General features: G+C 42.5%; 1 protein-coding gene across 1 annotated transcript in view; it reads left to right on the forward strand.

Moving 5' to 3' along the window:
* LOC128733083 (unc-112-related protein) overlaps positions 1-26,410 on the forward strand; it is a 39,428-nt gene continuing 13,018 nt past the window's right edge. The window contains exon 1 of the mRNA XM_053826686.1: positions 1-659. Coding sequence (XP_053682661.1) covers positions 533-659 — 127 coding nt within the window. The 5' untranslated portion in view covers positions 1-532. The remainder of the gene's footprint in view (positions 660-26,410) is intronic.

Consider the following 26,410-nt stretch of genomic DNA (forward strand, 5'->3'; position numbering starts at 1 on the left):
TGACGTGTAACGTTGTTTCGTTCGTCGTTTTAATTTTATAGCTTGAGTTTGTGAGCGTGTAGAAACTATATTTCTCTGTGTGCCCGCGTACCGCTGTGTGTGTCTTCATTACTGTTGCCTTTGCCTTATTTGCTTCCAAACGGGAAATAGATCCACAAATAGGCGCATCAATTATTGAAAATTTTTATGTTCATAAGTCATATTCGGTTGGAAAGTGCGTGAATTAGCTTGGTGCCGAATTGTTCGATTCTAAGTCAGATAGTGCTGAGGAGGTGTTTCGTGAGTTAGTGCTTTTATGGTGCGGTGACCTTAAAACAGCGTATGATGTAAGCGAAACTCGCATACATACTTCTGAGAATTATTATTGAAAGCTGAAAAAACGAATTCGAGGAAGCTTTGCAGTGTAGTGTCTCATTCGGATAAAGAGGTTCTTTATTGGCATACTCCTGTTGCAGGAATAAAGTGGAAGTGCCGCGCAGTTTAAAACATCAAAGGATATACATACTGCTGACTGCTTTAAACTTGGGAAGCGATGATACACGTAGGGGATAATACATGGAACCTGCGGGTGTACATTACGGACCTGCAGGTCGAGAAAACTCTACGTGTGCGAGGTGACCTGCACATTGGTGGCGTAATGCTGAGGCTAGTCGATCCAGGTAGGCTTTGCTTTTAACAGTGACAGATAAAAATACCTTTGCATTGCAATACGAGCAACAAACAGCTGCCGTGATTGATTACCAACACATTCTAGTAGGCAAACCATCGGCAATTGATAAACGTTGTCGTCGTTAATGGCTAAGCACTGTTTGCGCAAAACGTTTCTGCTGGAATCTGGAATATTACCGCGACATATACCTTATCTTATCGTAAACTGAGACAGCTTAGTTTTACCGTTGAAGCTCCTCGGTAGGGCTTCTCGAACAACGCAACAGTTGTGGTATGTAGCAAGCTGAATGTGGGACGATTTGGAATAAATGTATTTATCTTGTTGAAAAACATGCCCGGATTACGCATTATCATTGTGCTGAAGAGGCCCAAACACAATGCGTACGGATTTCAATACGTTTTCTAGCCCGCCCCGTGACGGCAGGTTAACACCACATGCGTAGATTATTTAATGTCCTGAAATTAAACAATTCTGTTAAATGGTAAGACCAATTGTTTTGTTTTGAACATTGCATCTATACTAAATAGATGTCTTGAACGTAAAACGTTTTCGTAACGAAACAATCATCCTTTTATTTCAATCGATTTTATCGATATGCTGTAAGAATTTATTTGAAAGTTGTATGAAATTTAAAGTTGATAGTAAAAACAGCGCTCTTTTAAGGTAGCAGTCTCTAAGCCCCATGGTGCTATAAAAACAAAAGATAAAACTACACTTTCTTCAACAATATTGTAGGTAATATATAACTCTACAATTCCCCTATACAAATAATTAGGATAAGCCTAAGTTATGCAAGTCGTGTCGAATATGGTACCGTGTAATTTTATAATTCTCCTAGTCCGAATTTATTACGTTTTCAGAAATGGGTTTACACCACTTTTATGAGTTCAGTTAGCTCACATTTCTGGCACAGTTTTGTCGTTTTTCGAAAAATTAAACCGTTATTTATTTTGGTCACTGTTGAAAATGATGACAGTAAGTAGTTGTTGAAACAGCAATTCAATGTAAGTATTTCATCGCAACTCAAAGTGGGATTAGTGTAAAATTTTGTAGATATTTTTATATCTTTTGTGGTGCTCGTAGGGGATGGTACAAAGCCCTAAAGTGCTTTAATTCATCTCCCACAAAATCCGAGCTCGAGGTTCGTTCGCTCCGAAGCGGCGATATTGTCCTGATACTCGAACTTGCCTCGTATTGGTCGTATAATACATCGCATATCGGCACATGAGATGAGAACGAGAAAATCAAACACAACCACAAACTTGTGCCCTGAACGCTGAATCCGATACACACGCACAGCAGGGGCGTTCTAAAAATATAATTTTCGTAATACATGCGATTAAAATTCTCGCTTGATCGAATCCATGCAGAGACGGCATCAGAAAGTAATTATCGATGAAGCAACCCAAAAACGAAACAACTGCGTATAGAATACAGAAAAATACAACACAGGGCTGTCATGATGGCGAAACCTCCGTCGGTCATCCCGTCCCGACTGCTAAAGAGACTAGACACTAGAGGTAGAGCTAGAGCATGTACCTACATAGGTATAGGGCACATCGTACGTGGGACAGCAGCAGCAACAGCACCGACGCGTGAGTGTGGTGTCCGTGAAATTTGTCCCACACGTAAATGGTTTTGAAAATAACAACTGTTGCCACTAGGTGTAGACCGACGGATGGCACCGAAGAAGGGAAGTGACGGCAGTGGGTAAATCGCAGGGCGGCGTCTGCTTGGCGAGAGGAAGGTCAGTTAACGTCAGGAAAAAGTGAGATATTGCGATATCTATCTAGAGGTAGCTCGATTCGCTTTCCTGTCGGAATCGAGCTCAGGTTAATAAAAGAAATCTATTTAAGCAAACGCAATACACTCGGATTCTAGCAAGAGAGTAAATTGTATGATTACGTAACTTTCACCGGAATTCTATACTAAACTTTCCACATTCAGTATACTATTCTATTGTGTGAACACGTGGCATAGCCTGCTACAGTCATGTAACAAGCATTTTTAATCTACACTTGATTGAAGGAGAGCTGCATAGTCATACGCCTAAAGTGCAATAAAAAAACGATATCCAAGCGAGTTCAAATGTGTTGATACACTAATTGATTCTTGACCACGTCGCATTTATCGCGAATGACGCGACGCATGGTTCACATTCCGACGGAGGGCTCTGGACGCGCTCGCTACTGCATTGCATTGCATTGCAGCTGAAGCATTAGTTGAATGAAGCACACATGTGTGACAGTTTCCATTCAATTGTGACCGGCTGTAGTGTATCTAGGCTATTTTCCTGACCCCACCACCGATCGATTGAGCGATTCAGAGCGACTCCAATTATTGCTTCGCTGCCCATGGAAGCCTATCGGAACAATCTTGATCTTAGTTTTTCGATTAAATTATTCCTGTGCTGCAGTTTGTTGCAAGCAAAGAGAGAATGTATTATTCAAGTGTAAATTGAACGTGACGAATGGCTACAAATATCCATTTCATTTTATTCGTATTGGCCAAATACATCAGGAACATGATAATAAGGGCCCTAGAATGTGTATTAATTATTAAGTTACTAGTTGAGCCAGCACCGAGTGACGAAATTCTGACTTCGAGAAAAACGCATTCAAAGTTTGCTGCATTCGAAATCATCTTATAATTCTGGCTGTTTGCAACATTTATGTAGTCTGATTAGAGTAAAATATTGCTTAGAAAATTCTTGATCGTTTGCTGTCTTTAACTCATTTTTTTTAAATTTTGCGACTTGGTCCGGTCTGATTTAACACCGACCATATGGATATGATATCGCGACAAGCAATCGAGTTGAGCAGGCGAGTCGAGCAGTCACATTAAGCAATCGAGTCAAGCAGTTGAGTCGAGCAGTCGAGTCGAGCAGTTGAATCGAGCAGTCCAGCAGGGCAGTTGAGTCGAGTAGTCCAGTCGAGCAGTTAGGCCGAACAGTTGAGTCGAACACTCGAATCGAACAATTTAGTCAAGCAGAGTCGGGTCAAGCGGTTCAATCGAGCAGTTGAGTCGAGTAGTCCAGTCGAGCAGTTGAGTCGAGTAGTCCAGTCGAGCAGTTGAGTGGTGTAGTCCAGTCGTGCAGTTGAGTCGAGCAGTTCAGTCGAGCGTTGAGTTGAGTAGTCCTGTCAAGCAGTTGAATCTAGCAATTAAGTCGAGCTGTTGATGCAAATAGAAATCAAGCAGTTGAATCAACCTGTTCAGTCAAGCAGTCCAGTCGAGCAGTTGAATGGAGTAGTCTAGTCGAGCAGTTGAGTCGAGTAGTCCAGTCGAGCAGTGGAATCAAGCAGTTGAATCGAGCAGTTCAGTCGAGCGTCGAATCGAACAGTTAAGTCGAGCAGTTCAATCGTACAATTAAGTCGAGCAGTTGGGTCGAGTAGTAAGTCGAGCAGTCGGGTCGAGTAGTTAAGTCGAGCAGTCCAGTGGACCAGTCAAATCGAGCAGTCTGATCGACCAGTCCAGTCGAGTCAACCAGTTGAGCAATCGAGCAGTCCAGTAGTCAACCAGTGACTGAGGTGACTGAGAATACAACCCATTGCTACGAAAGCACGACGTCCTGTCAGGGGCCTGTTTTTAGTTACCGATAAGCTCCTGTCAGAGTCCTGGTTTTCGTTACAGACAAAGGCCTCTTATATAAATAGATTATATACGATAATATCCGACTAAGCCCAACCCGCTCCGAACTGCTATACAATTCTGTGCTGAATATCATGTTTGTCAGCTATTATCATTATATGCGACTGAAAATCAACTTGGGCCGACTTTATTAAGTTTATTAGTTGCAATTCCGAGTTTGTTATGAGTTATTTACGATAATTTGCAGTTATTGATGTACGATTTGGTGCTAGCTGGGGCGTTTTCTTGCCCCAAGAAGACATCTCTTGCCAAATCATGGCATTTTTTGCGAACTCGTCCGCGAAAATAATCTTGAAACCGCAACGAAGCTTGCTGCTAACAGGAACCAATCGGATTTGACCGCTGGAATTTGGTTGAAATCGGCTTACTCTGAAACCTATTCATTGTCGCGTTTAACCTGGTCGTACAGCTTACGAGACCGGATTCTAGTCATTGTTTGATGTTTAAAGTTTCGGTTGGGTTCTCTACGTGCTCGGTAACATTTGTAGCTTTTCCGAAGATGGATTCCCCGCATAGTACAGTGGTCAGTATTCAGTTTTTTCGCCAAAGCATAATCCATAATCCTGTTGGCGTTAGCCCGAATGATCTTCAACCGCAGTTGACGATCAAGACCATTCGAGAGTTCCATTCGTATAATTGGTTTGCGGTTTGTGGGCTGCCTTGTGTTTCCTTGTACTTTTTAATCACTTGCACCATCGTACTTTTAGGATAATCTGTCAATTTTGCCAGTTCACGAGTTGACGATGAGGGATTTATAAGCCATTCAATATGACCTGCCTTCGGCCAAAAACAATCTGGTCACTTTTAGGACTTAATATTTTTTGAAAAGTTCTTTTACAATACACGAACGGAACGGTGGAAGAAAGTAAAGAAATTTTAGAGTGAAGTGGGGGAGAGGGGGAGCTACGCTTAACAAGTAGTCATTGTGACTCCTACCTTTTGCCCAATACTGGAAGGTGCATGGGTCGAACCGTCCGAGATTATAACCGGATTCGAACCCACAACACCCGCCAGGGCATGTGTCTTGCTGGTACTAATGTACCTTTGAACCATAGAGGTGCTTGACAAAAGGAGACTGCACAACCCTCTTATTAAGCGTGTGACGTATCTTTAAACTACACCATCTGGTGGATTGGGTTATTTATAGACACAAATTAAGCCTCTTCCTCGATCTATTGTAATCGAATCACCAAATTGAGGAGTTTTAATCTGACTCGTTTTACTCACGGGACGCCGATTTCCGACGACAATTTCATTACTTTCTTCTACCTTCGTCTATTGTAAAAGAACTACCGTTTCAATAAATATTACTTTATATGCCTGACCTCATTTCAAGGTCAAGACTAAAACACGTGGTTGGTCACTTTTAGGACGTTTCTGAAAACGATTGCAGCATCAAAATGTATTCTCCGGAAGAACTTGCGGCTTGCAGGGACATTCACCTTTGCTATGGTGTCGCTAATTGTTAAGCAACGACAGCCTAACCGGAGTATGGTTATAGCTTTTCCGATCATCGACTAACTAAGACTAATTCAACACTCAGCACGATTCGTGTTTAAAATTAAATTGCAACGAAATTAAAAGAGATCGCCGTTTCACGCCAAATAACGAATTGGAGAATGATACCTATACAAGAGCTTCAAATTGGTAGACAAAATCAAACAACTTTATCACACTTTTTTAGGAAAAAAAGATATAAACGTCTCGAGACACATTTATTTCAAAGCGTTTTGCTTGTGGGAAGCTGCTAACTTTCATGAAGTAGAAGGTTTAAGTTACAGTACAAAATTTCCTCAGCTTTCGAATAAAAGTAACAAGCAATCCACCCCGTTGTCTCGATACCACTGTAGTACTTCTTGGCTGTAGGGTTGGCTAGCCAAATCAGACCAATACTTTACAGATCCACTGTGAGCTTTATAGTACGGAAGAATACGTTTTTTCAGGCACTCCTGCTTGAACATTTTGGAATCCATAGTCTTGTTTGTCACAAAATCTGTTTTTTGCCCGCAACCTCAAATACATTGCCAGATTATAAGCTCTCTTGCTAATTTATCGGTAAAACGAATTTGAACTTGCTAGGAACATCACATCGCGCAGTGACTTCATAGATCTTTTGTCCGTCTTCTTTGTAGGTCTTCTATTTTCCCAGCAAACCAAACGAAATTTTCCGATATTCAAGGACACCGCTTTTTACTGACATTTATAACTCTTGAATCAAGTTATAAGCAGAATAAAAATTTTTGGAAAAAGTTCTTCAAAAAATGCCTAAAAAGCCGAAAAACTATATTCTAAATCATGGAAAAGTATAAAAAAAAAATTCTTATTTGCCGACTTCTAATTTAATTTTTATAATTTTAAGTTCATTTGCGATGCGACTGCTAGAAGATCAGTTGCATGAACGGACAGATCAAACGATCGGATTCAATGCCGAAACCGTGTGATGATTTTGCCGGGTTTCAAATGGACCAGATGGGTCCACCTAATGGCCGCCAAACGGACGTGTAATCGAGCGCCAAATGCGCTAGCTCAACTTGAGTTGAAGGGTACCTTTTGAGTTATTCTTGCTGTTGTGAAATCTAATAAAAATCGTTCATTTTCGAGTGTTTGACTAGTGAGCGAGTCTCGCTCGATTATAAACAGGAGCGTGAACGATATGCGCTCATGCTTGACTATCTGGGAAGCGGTGGCAAGATGAATAGTGTAAGCTGATGGTTGAAAAATTTATAGACTTGTCTTTGTAGATGCTAGATTAGAACCAGACTTGTCGACTAATAATCCAGCGCTCATTTGCAAGTAAAAAAGGGGGGAGATTTTCGTAATCAATACTAGGGCACTTCCATTAGGCTGGTATAGAGCCCATTATTTTATTCGAAAACTATTCCAACCGATAGACAGCACATTCCGACCGAGCGTAGAACCATTCAAAACAATTATCAAACGTGATTAAGCGCTTACTTCTGTTGATAAATCCCAGACGGCGCTGACATCTATATCTAAATAGGACAAAATTGTCATTCTTCGACAAACAACCTTTGCGCTCGATTGCGCATTGCCCCCGGAGGCATGTATATTTACAACAGAAAAGCGCACTCGAAACGCGGCTCTCGAACGTTGTCGCCCTGTTTCCGCACGGGCCGATCGGGCCAGGAATTTATGGCTTTGCAAACTTTCCGTCCGGCACAGGCCCGCGGAGAAGTGTGTGCATTGAAATGGAATTCCTATTTAAATTAATAACTTCACGCCACTTAAGCCCGCACATGGCATGTTGTAAGTGTTCCGTGGGGAGGGCAAATAAATGTGGCGTCGCGGATCGCGGACGAAATGCTAGTATAAGTCGCATACGCGACATAGCGGTGAAAGGGTCAGCTCCTAGGAAAGACTGCATTCGCAATTTTTTTAGTAAGGCAGGTTCATACATACCACTTGCGCGGCAGATGTGAATGTAACTATGCAAAAAAGTGCAATTTTTCGCTAATAATCTAGTTCAGGATGAGGTTCTCCAACATCTGCTTAAAATTAACAACTTGGAGACAGATCTGTCACGCCAATAGAATTGCCCCCGAAACCTCCGCAAGAAACATTCACTTCTTCTGTCACGTACAACACGGTCAATATTTTGAGTTGCCGTTGTTCGTGAGTTTAACTAATTGATCACTCCCTGTTCTGTCGAGAAAATAGTTTTGAATTCTTATTGTGAAGCTGCGGACTGACGCTAGCTGGACGCAGTTCGTGACGTTGATTTAGCGTAAAATCAGCGTTCATCGTTCAAACATAACCTACTCGCATCTGTTCGGTAAGCTAAGCACCCTCCGCCCTACCCAGCCGAGATGATGTCGCCGGCCCTGAGAAAAAGGCGTGCGAGTTCCTCATAATCTATCATCGGATCGGTATTCCAGCGCGCTCACAGCACATATGGAATCTATTAATAAGAACAATCGTCTAGGTTTCTTGAGTAAACAAGTGCAAATATGTATTTCGAGCTACCGAACGCGTTATTGTCGGCTGTGTGCGTGTCGAATCCTCCGGTGATTTATGATTGTTTGAATAAAACTGGAATGCGCCGAACACTGTTTGGTATGAGGCGAGGCGAGAGAGCAAATACGATCGAAATCAAACGGTTCGGTCGGCGATTGTATTCTAGGGAACGACTCTCCGCCTAGCGTTGTGTGTCGTTTCGTTTGTGATACGTGTCACTGGATCTGGAGTGCCTCATCGTTTATTGGGCGAAGAAATAAACATACAACGTAAACAATGAATGTTTATCATACTTTTGTTTTTGCAATTTCTAGTGATAGTAAAGCAAAACACACAGATGAAAAACATGCTTTTATTGTCGTAAACTAAAAGCAACAGCTCAACTAAAATCATCTGGGGTAATAGTATTATGCACTCGAAATAATTTTTACGTCGAAATTATAGGAAAAGTTATGTTAATATTTTCCATCCAGCTTTTCCTGTACTATTTACCTGAATTTAAGGTAATTCGCACGCATCCTAATGCGTTAACGTGAAAATCAGATATATGTAGAAAAATGTACGTGATTTTTCACGTGGAAAGAACGTGTGGATTATTTTGAGTGTAACAAACAAAGTCTTTACTTTTCTAATCAGGTGCACGACGTTAGGCATACGGACATTAGGCACAATGGATGATAGGCATAATGGATAATAGGCATAATGGCCCGCAGAAATCACCTCTATTTAGGTGCATGCATTTTGCTAGGTTTACTGACTAGTAGAGGATATCGCTTAGTTGGGTGCGAGTAAGGATAGTATATACCTACAATTTGGGCAGGTCAAAGACCGTGAATATTTTCTACGACCTTCGGCCATTCGTGATTCGGACATGTATTTTTCAGCCAATCGCGTTTCGGTAATTTGTGTTTTGGCCATTTGTAGGTAATTCCGATTCCGATTTAACAAGCTAACGGCAGATCATCTAGCTTCCACATTGCGTACCATACATTATGCCTTCCGCACATTATACCTATCGTCCATTATGCCTACCATCTATTATGCTTACCGTCCATTATGCCAATCGTTCATTATGCCTAATGTATTTATGTGTAACATCCATTATGCCTAACGTCCGTATACCTAATGGGGTACACTCTGCTAAAACGTACCTTTGCCTGCGCTTTGGAATTTTTCATTTCGGATAAACCCCCAGGCGCATTTTATGTTTTTTGACGTTAAAAATATTTTAAAACATTTTATTTTAATGAACTGGGCATATACTTTCTTCAGTAGTTTACTTGAAATCGTATCGATGCGACGCTATGCTTAGCGCTATGCCCCCCTAGAAATATTGACTCAGTTTTTGAATTTTTGAAAAATCAATAGTTAGATAACTACAGGTAAGAAAAAGTAATGAGTAATGGTTATTTGCATCACTGTTATAAGATCCCAGGCAATAATGTGCATTTAATTACAATATGCCGACGAAATAAAATGGTCGAAAAAATTCCGGGGGCTATGCTATGCCTAAAAATGATCGCAAGTTCCGCCAATGTCTGCGACTGCGGAGCTCTTACAATATCATGACACAACTTCTTCGGAAGTTTCCTTTTTACTCCATATCAGGTATGAAGCCTAAATCCTAAAACGGTCATTGGCTTTATTCGCTATGTAAGCACAAATCGATCTCTTGTACTCTCATGGAACTGCCATATGGAAAGTTTGAGAAGATTTAGTGCAAAGTTTTGTCTATCCTTTTCACTCTTTAACAAACCTGTGCACCGACTCCACAAATAGAACAAACTTGGGAAGGTGGAAGCACCGTTTCGCGCACAAAGCGAATTAATCATGTAGTACCGAATTGGGGCACAGGATTACAACTATTTGGCTCAACTCCATCAATGGGTAGGAAACTCCATCAATCGGTATGAGTAGTCCGTAAAGTGTCGCAGTGGCCTTTTAACCCAATGCCCTTCTAGCATACAAAAACCGAGATTTTTTACAAACTTTTTTCAGGTAACCGACACCTGACCAGCGCAATAGCGTCATTAGATCCTTTTCAGTTTTGGAGTGTAATTTGGTTTATTAACCTTTTAATGGACTAGAAAAACCCACTTGTTGCTAATCGGGAGGCCAAATTCGTATTGCATATATTGCATGTATTTTTCCTGCTTAGTATACCTTTTTAACACAGTAAAGCCTGGTTAAAAGTAAATATAAACGCACAGAACAATCTATAACTCGGGACTGGTGTCCCGTGTCACAGAAAACCCCATAAATGACTGAGTTGTATTATTTTTTATTTAGTTTTAAGTTTCGCAGTATCACATTATTGCATTTCTCTGGTTCTGATAAAATCTCGAACTGTTTTTCTTGATAGAACTCATTATACCGTACCCAGTTGAAGATACAACTGAATCAGCATGTTTCTTCCACATTGAACGCATTTCGTTAGCACTGTTGACTGTCCCCCCGCTTCACCGAAGTCGTTGTTTGACAATTACCTAAAAAAATTTAATGGGTGGAAACTCCGAACAATTTAGTCAGTATAGCTGTATATCACTCTAGCACCGCTTTAAGGTAGTGACAGCTAACTAAATCAGGCCAGAATATAACGTTACTCATATTTTTACGAATGAATGGCAAAATCCGTTTCTTCAAACATTCTTCCATGTATATACCGGATGGAGATGCAAGGATTGAACTTGACGAACCTCAATATCTTCCCCCTCAGTTTTCGGTCCCTAATTCTGGTTTTCTTAAAAGTTCTTTGCCGCCTTTCCACACCGAGGTTCTCCTTATCACCTTTTAGAACATTACACACTGTTGATTTTGGCACTTTCGCCAACTTTGATTTGATGGATTTTCCAGGTGTTTGGGCAAAATTTTTTTTACGTCGTTCGAGTTCCATTCTGTACTGCTCCGCAACGCGATGGAATCTTTTGACGAAACTTGCACCAGTTGTTCTTCGTAAACATGTTATAGTCATAAACAAAGTTATGCCAAATGTTCCTACCACAAAAGTCCAAGTTTACTTTTGGCCAGGTTTTATTTTTTTTCTTCTAGAACTAATTGTGAATTGCTGTTTTGCATCTTTATACTCTCCTTGCTGCTTCAAAGACATGATAATTCCTCGTTTTTGCGTGTATCATTCACGGTGCACCAGTGTTGAATCTCAAATCCATTCAAACGGCATCCACCAGAGCATGGAGATCACGACGGGTGTCTTCCTGTAATCACCACCGACTGACCGGAACTTTCCCGGTTTGTTGCTGCTGACTAGCAAGCCGTCAGAGTCTGCAACAGCGTCATCATCGGAGCGGTTGGCAAACAAACTACATAGACTCTTTTGCGTACATCTGGCACGAGCTGTGCGACTCGAGCGAGCGAGTGGCCAGCGAAGAAGATATTCACGACAACCGGGGCCGGGGGTACGAACGATTCGTCATCCGGTGTAAAATTAGAGCACGATGATTCAATCGTTTCAAAATAAGTACGACTTTCTGGCGCTTCATATACAGTGATGGGTCGTGGCCTGCGTCCCGTGCAATCGTGATTTTTTTTACAAAGTAATCAAACGCAGTTTGCACGAAGGATTAAACCAATCTTGTGGCAACTGCGTATCATCTTTTATAGCTCTTCTCCTAGTGGCCTCGGAAACTGAATCGATGCATATTGAATAGCGAATTTTTTGACAACGCCCATACGTGAATGTGTGCGAGTGGCGGAGGAGGCGTTTTATCGATCCTATTCTTGTTGCTGTCTATGGTGGCACCTCGCTCGCCTGCTCCAAATACATGCTAATATTTACCGTAATATTGTCTTCTGGAGCCGCCCCGCATCGGCGGCGCTGATCACTAGAGTACGACGACGTTCGTTCGACGATCGCTGAACCAACCGAGAAAAGGCACTGATTACGTAATCGCCACTGTCAGAGTGACGATCACTGGTGTAAAATACGACTTATTAAATCGAATTAGCAATTCAATGGAATGCCAATCGGGGGCGTTTGCACGCTACACTGCTCATTGTGGACGGATGTTCGATTTTTCGTTACCTGAATTGGAAGAGGTGTATTTCCTGTGTGTTACGAACCCGCGCGGAAAGGTCATCATGTAGCTAGTGTAGGGGTATAGATTTTTTCTCTACTGTTTAACTAGAGCTAGCGTCATTTTTCATTAAGAGTTAGTTCTTTATCGAACTTTTTATGTGCTGAAATTTATTGTCTTTTGCACTTCTCTTGTATGAAATCAAGACTGACGCAAGAAACAGCTATCTAAACGGGGATTATTGCCATTCCTTACTGGATTATGATCACTTATGAGGTGGGCTTAGGTGAAATACACACGCGATTCGGTCTGGTCGGTAGTGTCATTACAGTGAGAATTGTCGAGCTGTAAGAATTGATTGTAATACATACAATACATTTTGGAGATTGTATTTCATAGCTTAATTATTACACTATTTAAGCCTGTAAACTATTCAAGACAGTTATTCACCTCAGTACCAGATTGTTTTGTATGTATCGAAAGTATACAAAGACGCAAAAATAAATGACAAATAATAACAAAACAACGCAAATTTGCGTGCAGTCCCGTAAACACAGGATATTCGTCATACCGATCGAGTTTTGCCGCTCGCGAAACTTAAGCGGCATAAACATACAAACGTAGGGTGCTGGATCGGTTCGTCTATGCTGGGTCTTCGTCTACTTTCTTGACAAACAGACGAAAAAACAGCATTAGGTTTCATGAAAAATTGATGAACTTTGGAGTTTACCCTTGCCATGAGGGTCAGTGCAGACTTGTTGGCAACCAATTTAGCTGCGTTTGTTCAAGTGTTTCGAAATTTATCTATAGTTGTCACCAAAGCCCAATCAGTGGCGACTCGTGGGGGTTTAGCTTACCTGTTCAACCAGCGAAAAATACAAATTAATACGCAGCTTTTTTTATTATCGCATTTCTATATTTTAATCATAAAACAAACATTAGGGGTTTTCACCGTAGCGTTTGCTATGTTGCGTAAACGGTGTATTTCGTGTATATACTGCCGCAATTCGCATTGCCGTTCCATATGGTTTCTATGGAGATGGAACTGTTATGCGAGTAGCGGCAGTATAAATACGCAATACTCCGTATTCGCAACATAGCAAGTGTTACGTGAATATCCCTATTTACTTTACCAGCAAACTAGTCTCTGAATTTTAATTACGAACCGAAAACTTTTCGTTCAATTTACCTATTGAACCAAATTCAAGAATTACCACCTTACTACGATGCGCGCACAAGCCCACATCACACACACCACAAGCAACAAGCAATATGCGTAAGTTGTTCAATGCTAAAGATGGACGGGTTAATGAGAAAATTTTGCGAATAACGCATGCCAAATTGCCAACCACGCTCTATTTTCAAATCCCCTTCGTACCAACACACTTCCTGGTGCTAATCTCTAAAGCAACGTTCAAACGTCGTGTTGAACGTTTTGCTCATTAGCTTCCTAACTAAATAAAATATGGAATCAAAGCGCAGGCCATAGGGATATGTGGTAGTAAGTTGTTCAATGCTGAAGATGAACGAGACAATAAAGCGCCCGCGCTTTCGAGTAAAAGCTGTGTCACATTCTCTTTTTATCTCCTTTGTACCAACACATTGTCTCTGGTACTAATTCAGTATCAAGAATTAATACCAGGAATAATGTGTTGGTATGGTATGCTTGTGCATTGAGATCTCCAAAGCAACGTTCAAATGTCGTGTTGAACGGTTTGCTCATCAGCTTCATAACTAAACTAAATCCGTATTGCATTGCATATGCGTCGGTGCAAACGAAATTTTGTCGGGCTGAATTTTGTTTGCCTGTCCTATGAACAGGTTGAACATGCGGACGAGTCGCCACTGAGCCCAATACCGCTCGATGGGGCGTAACTCAGGACAGATAGGTGGATTCGCCTCCTGCGGTACAATATGGACTCCATTAGCATCATATCATTCCAAAACATATTTGGCTTAGTTACAGGATGCTAAATCAGGCCAAAACATCGTGGATGTCTAGGAACGGTAACAATCGTTTCTGCAGGCATTCTTCACGATGTAGCGATGTAACTTTTGCTTGCTCGACCACAGCTGCATATGGTCTGCCATACTAAATATTTTCTGGGGAACTTGGCTTTCTTCTTTGTCCTAAAATGCTCTGCAACGCCATTTCGTTTCATGGCAGAGTAAAAAGACATACCAGGAAGCTGTTTAAAGTCTTCTAGGACATACGTTTCATCGTCCATTTCCATGCGTTATGGAAACTTCGTTAAATATTCGCGATAAAGCTTACGAGCGCGTCTTTTGGTCGTCGTATTTTGCTTATCATTACGGTTTGACACAGTCCTCACCTTGAAAGAATTCATGCCTTGTCGTTGCTTACAAGTGTGCACGAGTGTTGGCGACATTTTTATTTTACGAGCAATGGTACGTACAGAAAGATGTGGTCTCCTCCGTAATATTTGTTTTGCCTGGTGGTTCCTCAGATCCGTTTTTGTTCCACTTCCCACTTCCACTTCTTTAACGAGAGATCCGGATTTTCATTGCGACCGCACACAATTGCTTTTCGCACCTGCTCTTCTTTCGACGCCATTTTACACTGAGCGCTTGTAATATAAACAAGTGTTATATTTTCAGAAAGAACAGACATACGTCTACCACTCTGCAAAATATTTCACTCATTGTTAATGTATTTCCGAGGCTTTGTGTGTTTAGGGGTGTCTAAATTTTGTCGCGAACAAGCCTTAGTGGACGACCAGGTGGTTTTGACGTTCTTAGAATAAAAAATAGTAGATTACTTATAGTCTTGAGAAAATAGTTATAACCTATTAAAATTGTATTTCGGCAAAGTATTTTTATTGGCAAAGGAAAAGGCAAATAGGCTGAATTTAGAAACCTGCTTAAAATACCCTCCCGTACCCTAATTCTTGAAAAAAATATTGATCCTATTTACGTATGACGAAGCGGGTCCGTCACCCTACTTATTCACTTGCACACCGCACCACTACTAGGCTGGCTAATTGTACAGCCAAATGCTCATCCCATCACACCGGTTGGTTCGCTCACATACTGCACTGCACTTGACTGCTTTAGCTGCTACGCCAGGCTGACAACCACCAGGTTTCTCTCTTTGCACAGCCTTTTTTGGGCATCGACCTTAAAGCACGTTATTATTTGAGATATTACCAGTTCACTTACACTGTTCGGCAGCATTGGTTATAACTTTTTCATAGCGTTTCATTAGGTTTTTATCCAAACTGCGAAGAAAAAAAAGAGTGTCCATACAATATCAGTTCAGCGAATTCGGTTCGCCATTAACCAACCCTGACTGTGTGTCGTTGAATCAATAAACGCGTCGTATACTGACACCAATGCCAAACGTTATTTAAGATTTATGATCCTGGGTTTGAAAATCCACACCCAGTATAGGCGGCGCATAGCTGCGGGCTACCATACCAGTAGCATTCGTTGATCTCAAAAACGTCGAATATTTTGCTGGTAGAGTAGTAAAATACTTTGCACACCCTGCGACTAGCGCAAATGCACTACTTTTGAGCTCAACTACCCAACAAAAATCACAGTCACAGTACACTGCTGTTAAAAAAATAATTTTACGACTAAATTGTTATGCCTACTCGTCTGCCTCGATCCGTTAGAACCATTGCCCTACCTTCTACATATAGGTGGAAGCAACCAACGTATGCAGTCTATCAGCAAATTTTCACCATGCCAGATTTAGTGGAGTGGCAAACATCTGATCTTTATCAGTACCTGCTTATCGCGTGTTGATGGAGCGCGGAAAACGCACGCTAGGTTTTCGTGTTGTGTAAAGGTCGTAATCGGGAGGAACCGACACAAAAATAACACAACAGAGTTGAATAATCCTTGCGAGGCTTCTACTTTTTTGCGACTCATGTAAGGTCGGTTTATATTTTGTGACTAGAATCTTTGGTTTCCTTCCATTTGGTCACGTAATTCGACACCTAATCGACCAAAGCGGAAAGTTCCAAGGATCAACATACTATACTCGTGACGTGATGCATCGTCATCGCATCGGATTAGTCAATGCCCGTAGCCTGATGTCGAATCAGTCTAATCAGCACATCATGGCACGGTGCTGGAATTTGCCCTCTGAATACGTAGCGATGCGACCTAACGGTGCAATGTTTTTCAACAAAAAGCTGACATTGAAACGTTCACTGGGTTGTGCTAACAACAATTAACAGTGAGAATTGACAGTGGCTCACTGTAAAGGCATAAAAAGGTTTAGTTTAGAAATAATAATTATTTACATCATTTTGATGAGCTTAAATCCGCGTGATCGCTCAACCCGTAGCACTGCTGTTACAATGCAAATCGTAATACATAATTGCATAACGATTCAAGTGTACTACTAAATTTGCTTACAGCGTCTCCTTGAAACCTCTAGCTTCGTCACAAAGATAAAAATCAAAACATCAAGATCAACTTTCATCAACAATGTGAGAGCACGTCGGGCATACAATGACTGAACATAATGCACACCAGCGACAACGTGCGTGCAGACTCAGCAGAAAGTATTTACCCGCAAGCCGTGGTCCTCGGTTGAGTATCACCCTTTCGGATGATGGCACCAAGCCACCACCATATACCATCATCCTCACTATCGCCAACACCGCCGTCATCATCATCGTCGTCGTCGACGAAATCCGGCTTTCATTCCATATTTGCGTTTTTCCGCTAACTGCCTGCTTATGGCGGTTACTGCACGCTGGATGCTGTGGCGTAAAATGTACAAGATGATGTAAAAAGATTTTGTGAAAAAAGACAAAACGGTTATTTTGAAAAGCAATCCTCTAATCTGGTCGAAGTTAACCGTATGAAAAGCTCCAGGAGTTACCGAGATATCAACCGCGGTTTGAAGTTAAATCCAAGGTCATCGAGAAGGATACTTGAGCATCTAACGGTTTCGACGTAGAACTACGTGTTTGTTTACTATACTGCGTAGCACGTTGTGAAAACGAAAATAGATGTGTAACGTTTGAATGAAAGATTTCAAATGCTTATAACTACTATACTACTGAACGAAACATAACTGTTGATATGTCGTTGGATAGATAAAATGTCCAGCAATTTTATAGTAACATACTTATAATAATCTTTTATACGCTTAACCCTAGAGCTTAGTTACTTACTTATGTGTTCATGTCCGCCGGTCCAGCAGAACAAAAAAAGCAAAGCCATGGGTATAAACGTCCTTCAGAACTCGACCCATCTTTATCGAGACTTCGCAGCCGGTTATTCGAGTACAGGAAAATTACGGGGCTAGTGCAAAGATCCTATTAACTCTGTAGGATGAAGGGATGAAATCAGAGATCTCCACTGCTGACGGTTACCCACCATGGTTTTTACGTGTCGCCAGGATAGGTTCTCGTCTACAGCCCGGATGTCGTTGGCTAAGCTGCGTCACCATGAGCCTCTGGGTCTGCCTTTTCAACGTTGTCTCTGTGGATTCCAGTCGAGTGCTTCTCTGCAAACCTCGTTCGCCCCTTTCCTCAAGGTGAGTCCAACCCACTTCCACCTACGTTCACGAATTTCTGTGACTATCGGCCGTTGATGACACCGACGATGGAGTTCGTCATTGGATATCCAGTTATCAGGCCACCAGGTACGAATGATATATCGCAGGCACCGGTTAACTGCAGTTTTTGCGTTGTCTCCGCTGAGATGCACCACGTTTCGCAGGCATACAGCAGCAGGAATTTAACGTTTGAATTAAAGATTCGGGTTTTCGTACGTAGAGTGATCTGATTTGCGCGCCAAATGTTTCGCAGACCTGCAAAGGCACCCCGGCCTTCCTGACCCGTGTGGCTATATCAGTCTTGGTACCACCATCGGGCGTTTTTTTTTTTGTATGCCAGAAGGGCATTGGATTAAAAGGCCACTGCGACAGTCTTAAACCATCGGGCGTTGTTTGGCTACCAAGATATTAAAAGGCGTCTAGCTGCTCAACTTGTTGTCCCGCTACTGTGAAGTTGGTGAAATTGTCAGTGTTCACTACCATAGACTTCGGTTTTGCTACTTTGACTGTGAGACCTGCTGCCTGGGAGCTCTCGGAGAGGTCATCTAACTTGCTCTGCATATCGTTTCGGCATTGTGCGAGCAAGACAATGACGTCAGCTAGGTCGAGGTCATTCAGCTGCTCCATCGTCAGAGGATTCCAAGGCAAACCTCGATTTGGTCTACTGTCAATTTCCCCAACTAATATCTCATCCATAACGATGAGAAACAGAAGCGGAGATAAAATGCAGCCCTGTCTCACGCCAGCAGTAACCCTTATGGGGTCGGACAAGACGCCATGCAAAACCTTGCACGAAAACGCCTCGTACTGAGCCTCGACGAGATGGACTTGCTTATCTGGAACTCCGCTACGCCTAAGTGCGCCCCAGATGTTTTCGTGGTTGAGTCGGTCGAACGCCTTTTCGAAGTCAACGAACACCAGCGGAAGAGAGTCTTGGAATTCGTTGATCTGCTTCAATATAATGCGGAGCGTTGTGATATGATTTACACATGATCGGCCAGCACGGAATTCAGCTTGCTGCCGCCGAAGAGTAGCGTCGATCTTCTCCTGGAACCGGTTGAGAATTACCTTACAGAGTACTTCGAGAGTAATACAGAGCAACGTGATGCCACGCCAGTTACCGCATTCAGTTAGGTCTCCTTTCTTAGGGACTTTGACCAATATGCCCTGAATCCAGTCCACCGGAAAAGTTGCCGTTTCCCATATATTGCTGAAAAGCTGATGCATCATCTGGGCTGACAAAGGTGGGTCAGCTTTTAGCATTTCGGCTGAAATACAGTCTATCCCAGGCGCTCTATTGGATTTCATACTCTTGATGGCTGCTACAATTTCATCCAGCGATGGCGCCTCCGAGTTCACGCGATTTATTCGACGAACTGTAGGCGTCGTACGCTGCTGGTTTTGTTGGTCTCTGACATTTGAAACTCGGAAGAGTTAGATAGCGACTTGTTTCGCTGGATTATGTTGGTAACTCGGTGAAGTTCATGGATAGTGGACCTTCCTTTGCGGAATCCAAACTGTTCCTCCAGCAAGAAACCATTCTCATCAGCGAACGAAAGAATCCGGTTTTAGATTGACTTTTCAAACAGCTCGGATAGAGAAGAGAGCCAGCTGATGGCCCGGTAGCTCTTGGAAACAGCAGAATATTTACCCGGTTTCAGCGCTGGGATAACTTTAGCTAATTTCCACATTGAAGGGAAGTAGCCAACCTCCCAGCACCGATTGAACAGGTTTGCAACAAAAGTAAATAAGCCGTAGCTCAAGTGCTTGAGCTCGATGTTAAACGTGCTGTCAAAACCGGCGGCCTTCATGTTTTTAGATCCCTTGGCATGGCCCATCAGCTCGCCAGCGGTGATTTTTTTTCCTCAGGTACCAAGCTGAGCCACCTGACGAGACAAGAGGAGGGATAGTCTTTGCCTTCTTTTTGAGGACCTTAATCCGTTGTACTCAGAGGCCGATCGAAATCGTTGAAGTCGTCGACGATACGTTGAAAGTCGATCCAGTGGCCACGATGGTAGTTTCGTTGGGGTCGACTGTCCACCGTATCGGTAGTTGCAGTATGCTTCAGCAACACAGGGTAATGGTCTGAGCATAGTTCTTCGAAGACCTCCGGTACTGTGGAAATGGCCACCTTCGTTATAAAGATGACCAAAATGAAGTGGACCTCCGATATGGAGATTCTAGTTGCGCTGTGCGGCGCCAGGATGCTGCAGTAGCCGTCCTCAAACTCTTCCGCCAATATGGTCCCATTCTGATTTGTCCTTTGGTTGCTCCACACTTCATGGCGAGCGTTGAGGCCACCGACAATGAAGTACTTCTCCCGCCGCCAAATTAGTCCAAATCGGATCGTAATTAAGCGGCAGTACCGTCCCGATGGAGTACGGCAAGATGGATCGATCAAGTGGAAGGCGACCTGCGGACCCTACGTAGACTACGTGGCTGGCGAATTGCGGCCATGGACCGAGTAGAATGGAGACGACTTCTTCGTACAGCAGAGGAAACTACGGCCTGGAGCTGATTAAGTAAGTAAGTAAGTACCGTCCCGGGTCCTGGTTTGTTTAGGACAGTAGGCCGCAATTACGTTGATTGGGCTCATCGACGAACTGACCTCGACTCCTATGGCTTCGATAACTTTCAGGTTGAAGCTTGGCAGTAGGTGGAATTTCACGTTGCACCTCACAGCAACAGCTGCACTTGTTCGATCGAGCCTCAAAAATCGAAAATCGGGTAGGTTGAGGCTAACCTCTGTTTAGCAAGCATTCCAATCAACTACGGAGAGGGCTTCACGGTGGAGATTACAGCTTAGAGCTGCTCAGCAAAAATTTTACAGGAACGCTTGATGGCGATTGCTTCCGAGATGAGTTGGACGAACTCTTCCATCGTGAGAGGGACTCCAGAAATGACACCGGCATACGACAGACCAGGCGCGGTAGAACCTAGAGCTGGAAAGGTAACTGCAGCAACAAGGCAAGGCTGGGCTGAACGGGAGTTGGAGGCCGTTTGATGATGCTTTGAATTCGTGACGGCGATTCGTTGTTTTTTGAGAAAAAACGGAAGCTGGTTTGGGAGATGCCAACGGGGCTGGAGAGCAGGATACTTGGTATTGAGGACTGGAAGTCGGTGGTATGTTCGCTTGCGACCAGGCTGGTTCGTTGCTTACGCTTGTTGTCGAATCCGTTTGAACTCCGGTTGCTTAGGGCAAGTACGGCGCGATGCTTTTCTTCGCAGTTGTCACACTCGTTCTTGCTCCTAAACACAGACCTTTACGCTTTTTATAATTAGGGAAAACTATTTCGTTTCTGTTTGCGATAATTTTACAATAATGATTTTCGAGGATACCTATTAATATGTAAATTTGTCGAAACAATAGAATGTAAAACATGATTTATCGTTACGTTGGTTGCATGTAATTGAAATATGTTTGCTTAAGTTACCAATTCTTGTCACAGAATGAATCCTTCGTCAGGCTAATGGAGATGAGTCACCGGTTTTATCGAGGAAAAATCATTCAAGTGACTCATGCTAATGTTATGATTCTCATCATTTCACAGCCAAGCTGAAATTGTCGATTGCTAACTAGCATACCGTCGTCGGGTATTTTCCGGAAATAAAAGTAACAAATTTTCATCCAGTATAGTGTAAGCAAACCAACGTTGGAACACACATGGAATCAGGGCACGGGTGCGGTGCTTGTGCTATGTGCTTCCAGAGTGCATCGTAAATTTTTCTCCTAGCCTGATTTCGTCCGGATTCTAAGTGCTAGAACACAAACAATACGCTAGGTAAACCGTAGCAGCAATAGTAATAACATTCGTAGGTTAAAAATAGACACCCTTCTTTCGGGTGAGAAAAGCAAAACATTCTGCCAGTTGTTTCTGTTCGATTTGGTTTAGTGGCACGTTCTCTGGTGCACCGTTGAAGGCGGAAGAATGAAGAAAAATCAAATGCACCTTATTGCAGACAGACGCCTTCGGCGGCCGTTCGTTAGCGTTCCGGATCGTAGTAAAGTAGGTGGACTGCGTGCCGCATCTAATCCTTGCTTTAACAAGTTAATGAAGTTACAGTCTTTTCACTGCTGAGTTGATATCAGATGAAATGTATTCAACTGAATTTGTTGGTGCACTTCAAATAAAACCACTTGAATTGGGACACTTTTAAATTCGGTAAAGTTGTAGTCGTAAGTAACTATCGTGGAAGGTACCTACTGAGTTGTCAAGTCCGCCTGGGTCACGTAGTAACATGCATTCGGCTCTGATTGGAAGAAGATTTCCAATTGCATTTCAAGCACTCGTTGAAAATGTTTGCTTATCTAGAACTTGAAAAGCTGCCACGTGCCGGCGGAATTGCACTTGGTCCTGCTGAATGGAACTAGGACACAAAACAAATGTCAACCATTATCATCGCAGTTGACATTTTCCTTATGATTGAGGCACGCTCTCGAAAACTGTATCACTTTCCAACCTACGGGGGTAAGCAGTCCAGATGGCTCGGCATTCATTAGTCATACCACAGCAGTGTGTGTACTCGGGGAGAGCTTTGCTTTCTACAGTTTACCGCTCTAACCAGTTAGTTTGCGCGCACATCTGCGTGATGAATAAATTTATTGCTTTTCCAAAAGTTTTCATTCTTCTTTTCCTACATGCTGCCTTCGATCAATTGTTCCTGTTTCAATGAATGCCCTCCTGGCTCCTGCTTCAGAGGGCAAAGCGAGCAGTTTGAAAAGTGCCATCCGAGACTGCATACCGAAAGTGCACACCGAAGCAGAATTCGACGAAATGGCAATGGCAATGGCAGATGTTCATTATGTGGTTAATGAACAAAGCACCATGCAGTTTGCCCCGTAGACTCCCTCACGATGACTGCCACCGGGATTATAATATCCGGAGGCTTTTTTGCAGAACCGTTGCACAGAGGGCGGATGAGATCGGGAACAAGAATCCGTAAACGCTGAATGGGATACGTTATGAATTTATTTCTGCAGAGTGCTACCCCCGATCGGTTCTGACGATATTGTTATTCTGTCGGGAAGTCTTTGAAATGGTTGCATCAGGGAAATTACGTTTAGTGATAGAGATCAGTTGTTCGGATTCGACACTTTAAAACAGATTTTAATTACAGTTCCAGAAGCTCCCATGTTGATACCCGACCTTCAGTAAAGTCGAGTTATGCTGAGATATTACTGTGTTATTACAGAGGAATTTCGATTGGCTTATTTTCACTTCGAAGAATTGCGCGAGTGTTTGCGCACAACGTGATTCATGCACATTTATCTGCTTTGGTCATGAATGTTTCGCGCTTTCCGCAAGTAGGCAAACATTTCGCTTATCCCATCGCGAACCCGCCGAGTGCTGCCCGGCTTAGCGCAGCGCTTGACAACTCTCTCCTTGGTGTGTACTTTTTTTTCTGCAGCGACAAAGAGCACACAGCAAAAAAAGAGCACACTTGGTCGTGAATCGATCGATGCCGGTTGTCGTTCGGCGGATACCGCGATCCGGTTCGTCGGGCCATCGCGGTTATGTGACGCACGGCAACGCGACTTTGGTCATCGTCATCGTCGATCGAGCGTAGCCACTCTGCTGATGCTCTGCGACTGCTGCCTTCGGCGCACTGCCACCGACTACTTTCGCGGGTAATATCGGGCACAACGACTCTCACCCCGATAAGGTCGTTTCTGTTCGAGGCGGTATCTGAACACCCGAAAAAATAAACTATTTTGCTGATTCATTACTATCCGAGAGAGGTAATCATATCCACAAAAATCCCCGGTCAAACGTTTTGTGTTTTGTTATCTTTATTTATCCTACCATAAATGGTTATTTGGAGAAAAATATTGGTGACTTATAGCCGGCTTGTGTTTGTTGACTCAGATCTTTCCGAGTTGAGCGAAATTCCGCATTAGAGGAGTCGTGTCGGTTCGCTTCACGGGGGTAAGCGAATTCACGAAAATATTGTCAAAAATAGTGCACGACCAAAGCAAATCAACCGAAGCCAACGAAATCGCAGGTGTATAAAATCGTCGCCCTTGGGCAAGGGAAGCAACAGTGTGCTTGCATGTGATTGATAGAAAAATTAACAAAACAAAAACTTCACTTTTCAATCAATTTTGACTTTTCATCTATTTTGATCTTTCATTCAAACGTTATAGTTTCGTTTTCGTTTTCACAAAGTGCTACCCAGTATAGCAAACAAAGACGTAGTCCTACGTCAAAAACGGAAAAGAGCACGAAGGAAAACTGCACAAACGGGAAAGTGCGAATGAGAAAAAGAATAAAAACTGGCGTGAAAAAAAAAATTAATGAAAAAATTTGACAGAATGGAACACGAGAAAAAAAGAAAAAGAAGAAAATGGGAGAGAAAAAGTGGGAAAATGACGCAAAAAGCGAGAAGCTGTACTAAAAAAGATAAAGAACGAAAGAATAAAGAAGAAAAATGAGAGAAAAGAAGTAATAAAGAAAACGCAGAAAATGAAGAGCTGATAACGAAAGGCCGAAACACAAATAGCCGAAATCCAAATGGCAGAGTTTCAACAATTGTCACAGAAGGCCGAATCTCTATTTGGCCGAATCACGAAAGACCGAACCCTTATTTGGCCTCGGAAAGCTCAACATGAACAGACGAATTTTCTTGGAATGCTTAAATAACTATTTAATAACGAATTCGAATGTATTTTGTTTTTTTTTTGAATAGTTTTTTCATCTATTTCCCTCCGCGAATCTGGAACGTTCCCCTGAAGAATCCTTAGAAGATGCGGGAGCTATTTACCGTGTCAGTAGCAAATGTTTCCTAGATAATTCTGGGCGAGATGGCCTCAGGCCGCGAGTGTTTGCCGGTGAGCAGCTGTCGGAACCACTCACATGACTGATTTAGATGCTGGGTTTATTGACTAGCAGGGGTTATCCCTTACTGCCATTAATCGCATAACTGTCCCATTTTCTATGGAGTTTCCTATATAAATGGGAATGTTATGCGATTCACGGCAGCTTAGTTAGGTTCGAACGAGCGGCAGCGACATTCAACCATTTGTGCTTCCGCGATTAGATCTCTTTTGCCATTTGTTATTTCGGACAGAAAAGGAAGAAAATAAAAGGAGAAAATATGGGAGCAGAAAAAAGTCGAAACTCAAACAGAAAAATGGGCAAAACGGGTTATAAAAGGAGTTAAAAAGCGAAAAGAGACGAAACCGATTTTCGTTCGACTGAAAATAAGGTCAAAACGGGCCTGAAAACGATGTAAGACGAAAAACGGAACAAAGCAAAATAAAGCCCCAGGAAAAGGCTGAAAAACAGGACAGGAAAAAAAAGAAAAGGAGCAGAGAAAGAGAGGAGATAGAAAAAGAGGCAAGAGAAGCGACAAAAGAAAGGAAATGCGGAACCGAAAACATGAGAGACAGAAAAAGAAACAGAAGAAGAACGAGAGAAAAAACAATGGAGGAAACGAGGAGAACAGGAAAAATTTCAAACGGGATATAACGAGAGTAAGATGGGACAAACAGCGGAAAAATGGGAACGAAAAAGAAGAAACGAAAAACAGATTAAAGCAAAAGATAAAACCTTTCCTTTTTTCCGGGTTATATAGCTGGTCGCTTAATAGCGTATAAAACTCGATGCAGGGCCCTTTTGTGTTGTCATCATCAGAGTATCAGGGTTCAGGGAAACCTCAAACACCAGTTCTACCTGATGAGACAGGCAATATCGTCCACTAAAACACAGCTAGAGCCCCAAGCGTAGCCAACACGCCTATGCTCGCAGGCGGAAGCAATCCGGCCCTGTGCGGAATCCACGAGCTGAGATCTCTCTGCCGAAGGCCGGAATGTCATATTTTAAATATAAATATGATGATGACGATGATGATGAGAGAAAAAATGGTAGATGTAAATGTGTTTTGTAGACATCTTGTACTTTTTGAGTTATAAAATGTAGTATAGTGAAGAAGCCTAGCCTAACACCGGTTGTCCTTCCACCATCAATTTTCAACCACAAATGACCTAATAGGAAGACAAATCTCGGACCATTAGTAATTATCAACTTATCAGGGCTCAACCTGTGGAACAAATTTCATCTTTCATGCCTCTGGCATTTATACACTGTCCCAAGATTGGTCTATAAAGTAAATTGAGCGCAGCACGACCTGAGCGTTCGCGGTAGTCGACAGAAGGTTTAAACCATAGGGTTGCACCCGCCTCCCAATCCTCGGTACCAAACAGCTAGTGCGCAGCATTTATAACGGGAATCCGTCGTCAAATCCTAAAACCCGACTGCTAGAAATACTATTATTGTGAATTAAATGTAATATAGTACACTAAAGTCATTTTTTACGCGGTTTGTTTTTATGCGACTATTTTTACGCGAATTTCGGAATTTAGGCGATTTTCGAAATGTATGCGGTTGTGCTCAATTAGTCTATTTTTTAACGAAGTGTTGAAATCCACGAAGTTTTTTTTACGCGAAATTTTGTTTTTTTACGCGAATTTTGGAATTTACGCGGTTTGTTTTTACGCGTGTTTTGGAATTTACGCGGTTTGTTTTTACGCGAATTTCGGAATTT

The sequence above is a fragment of the Sabethes cyaneus genome, chromosome 1 (genome assembly GCF_943734655.1).
Source record: "Sabethes cyaneus chromosome 1, idSabCyanKW18_F2, whole genome shotgun sequence".
NCBI classification, from domain to species: Eukaryota; Metazoa; Arthropoda; class Insecta; order Diptera; family Culicidae; genus Sabethes; species Sabethes cyaneus.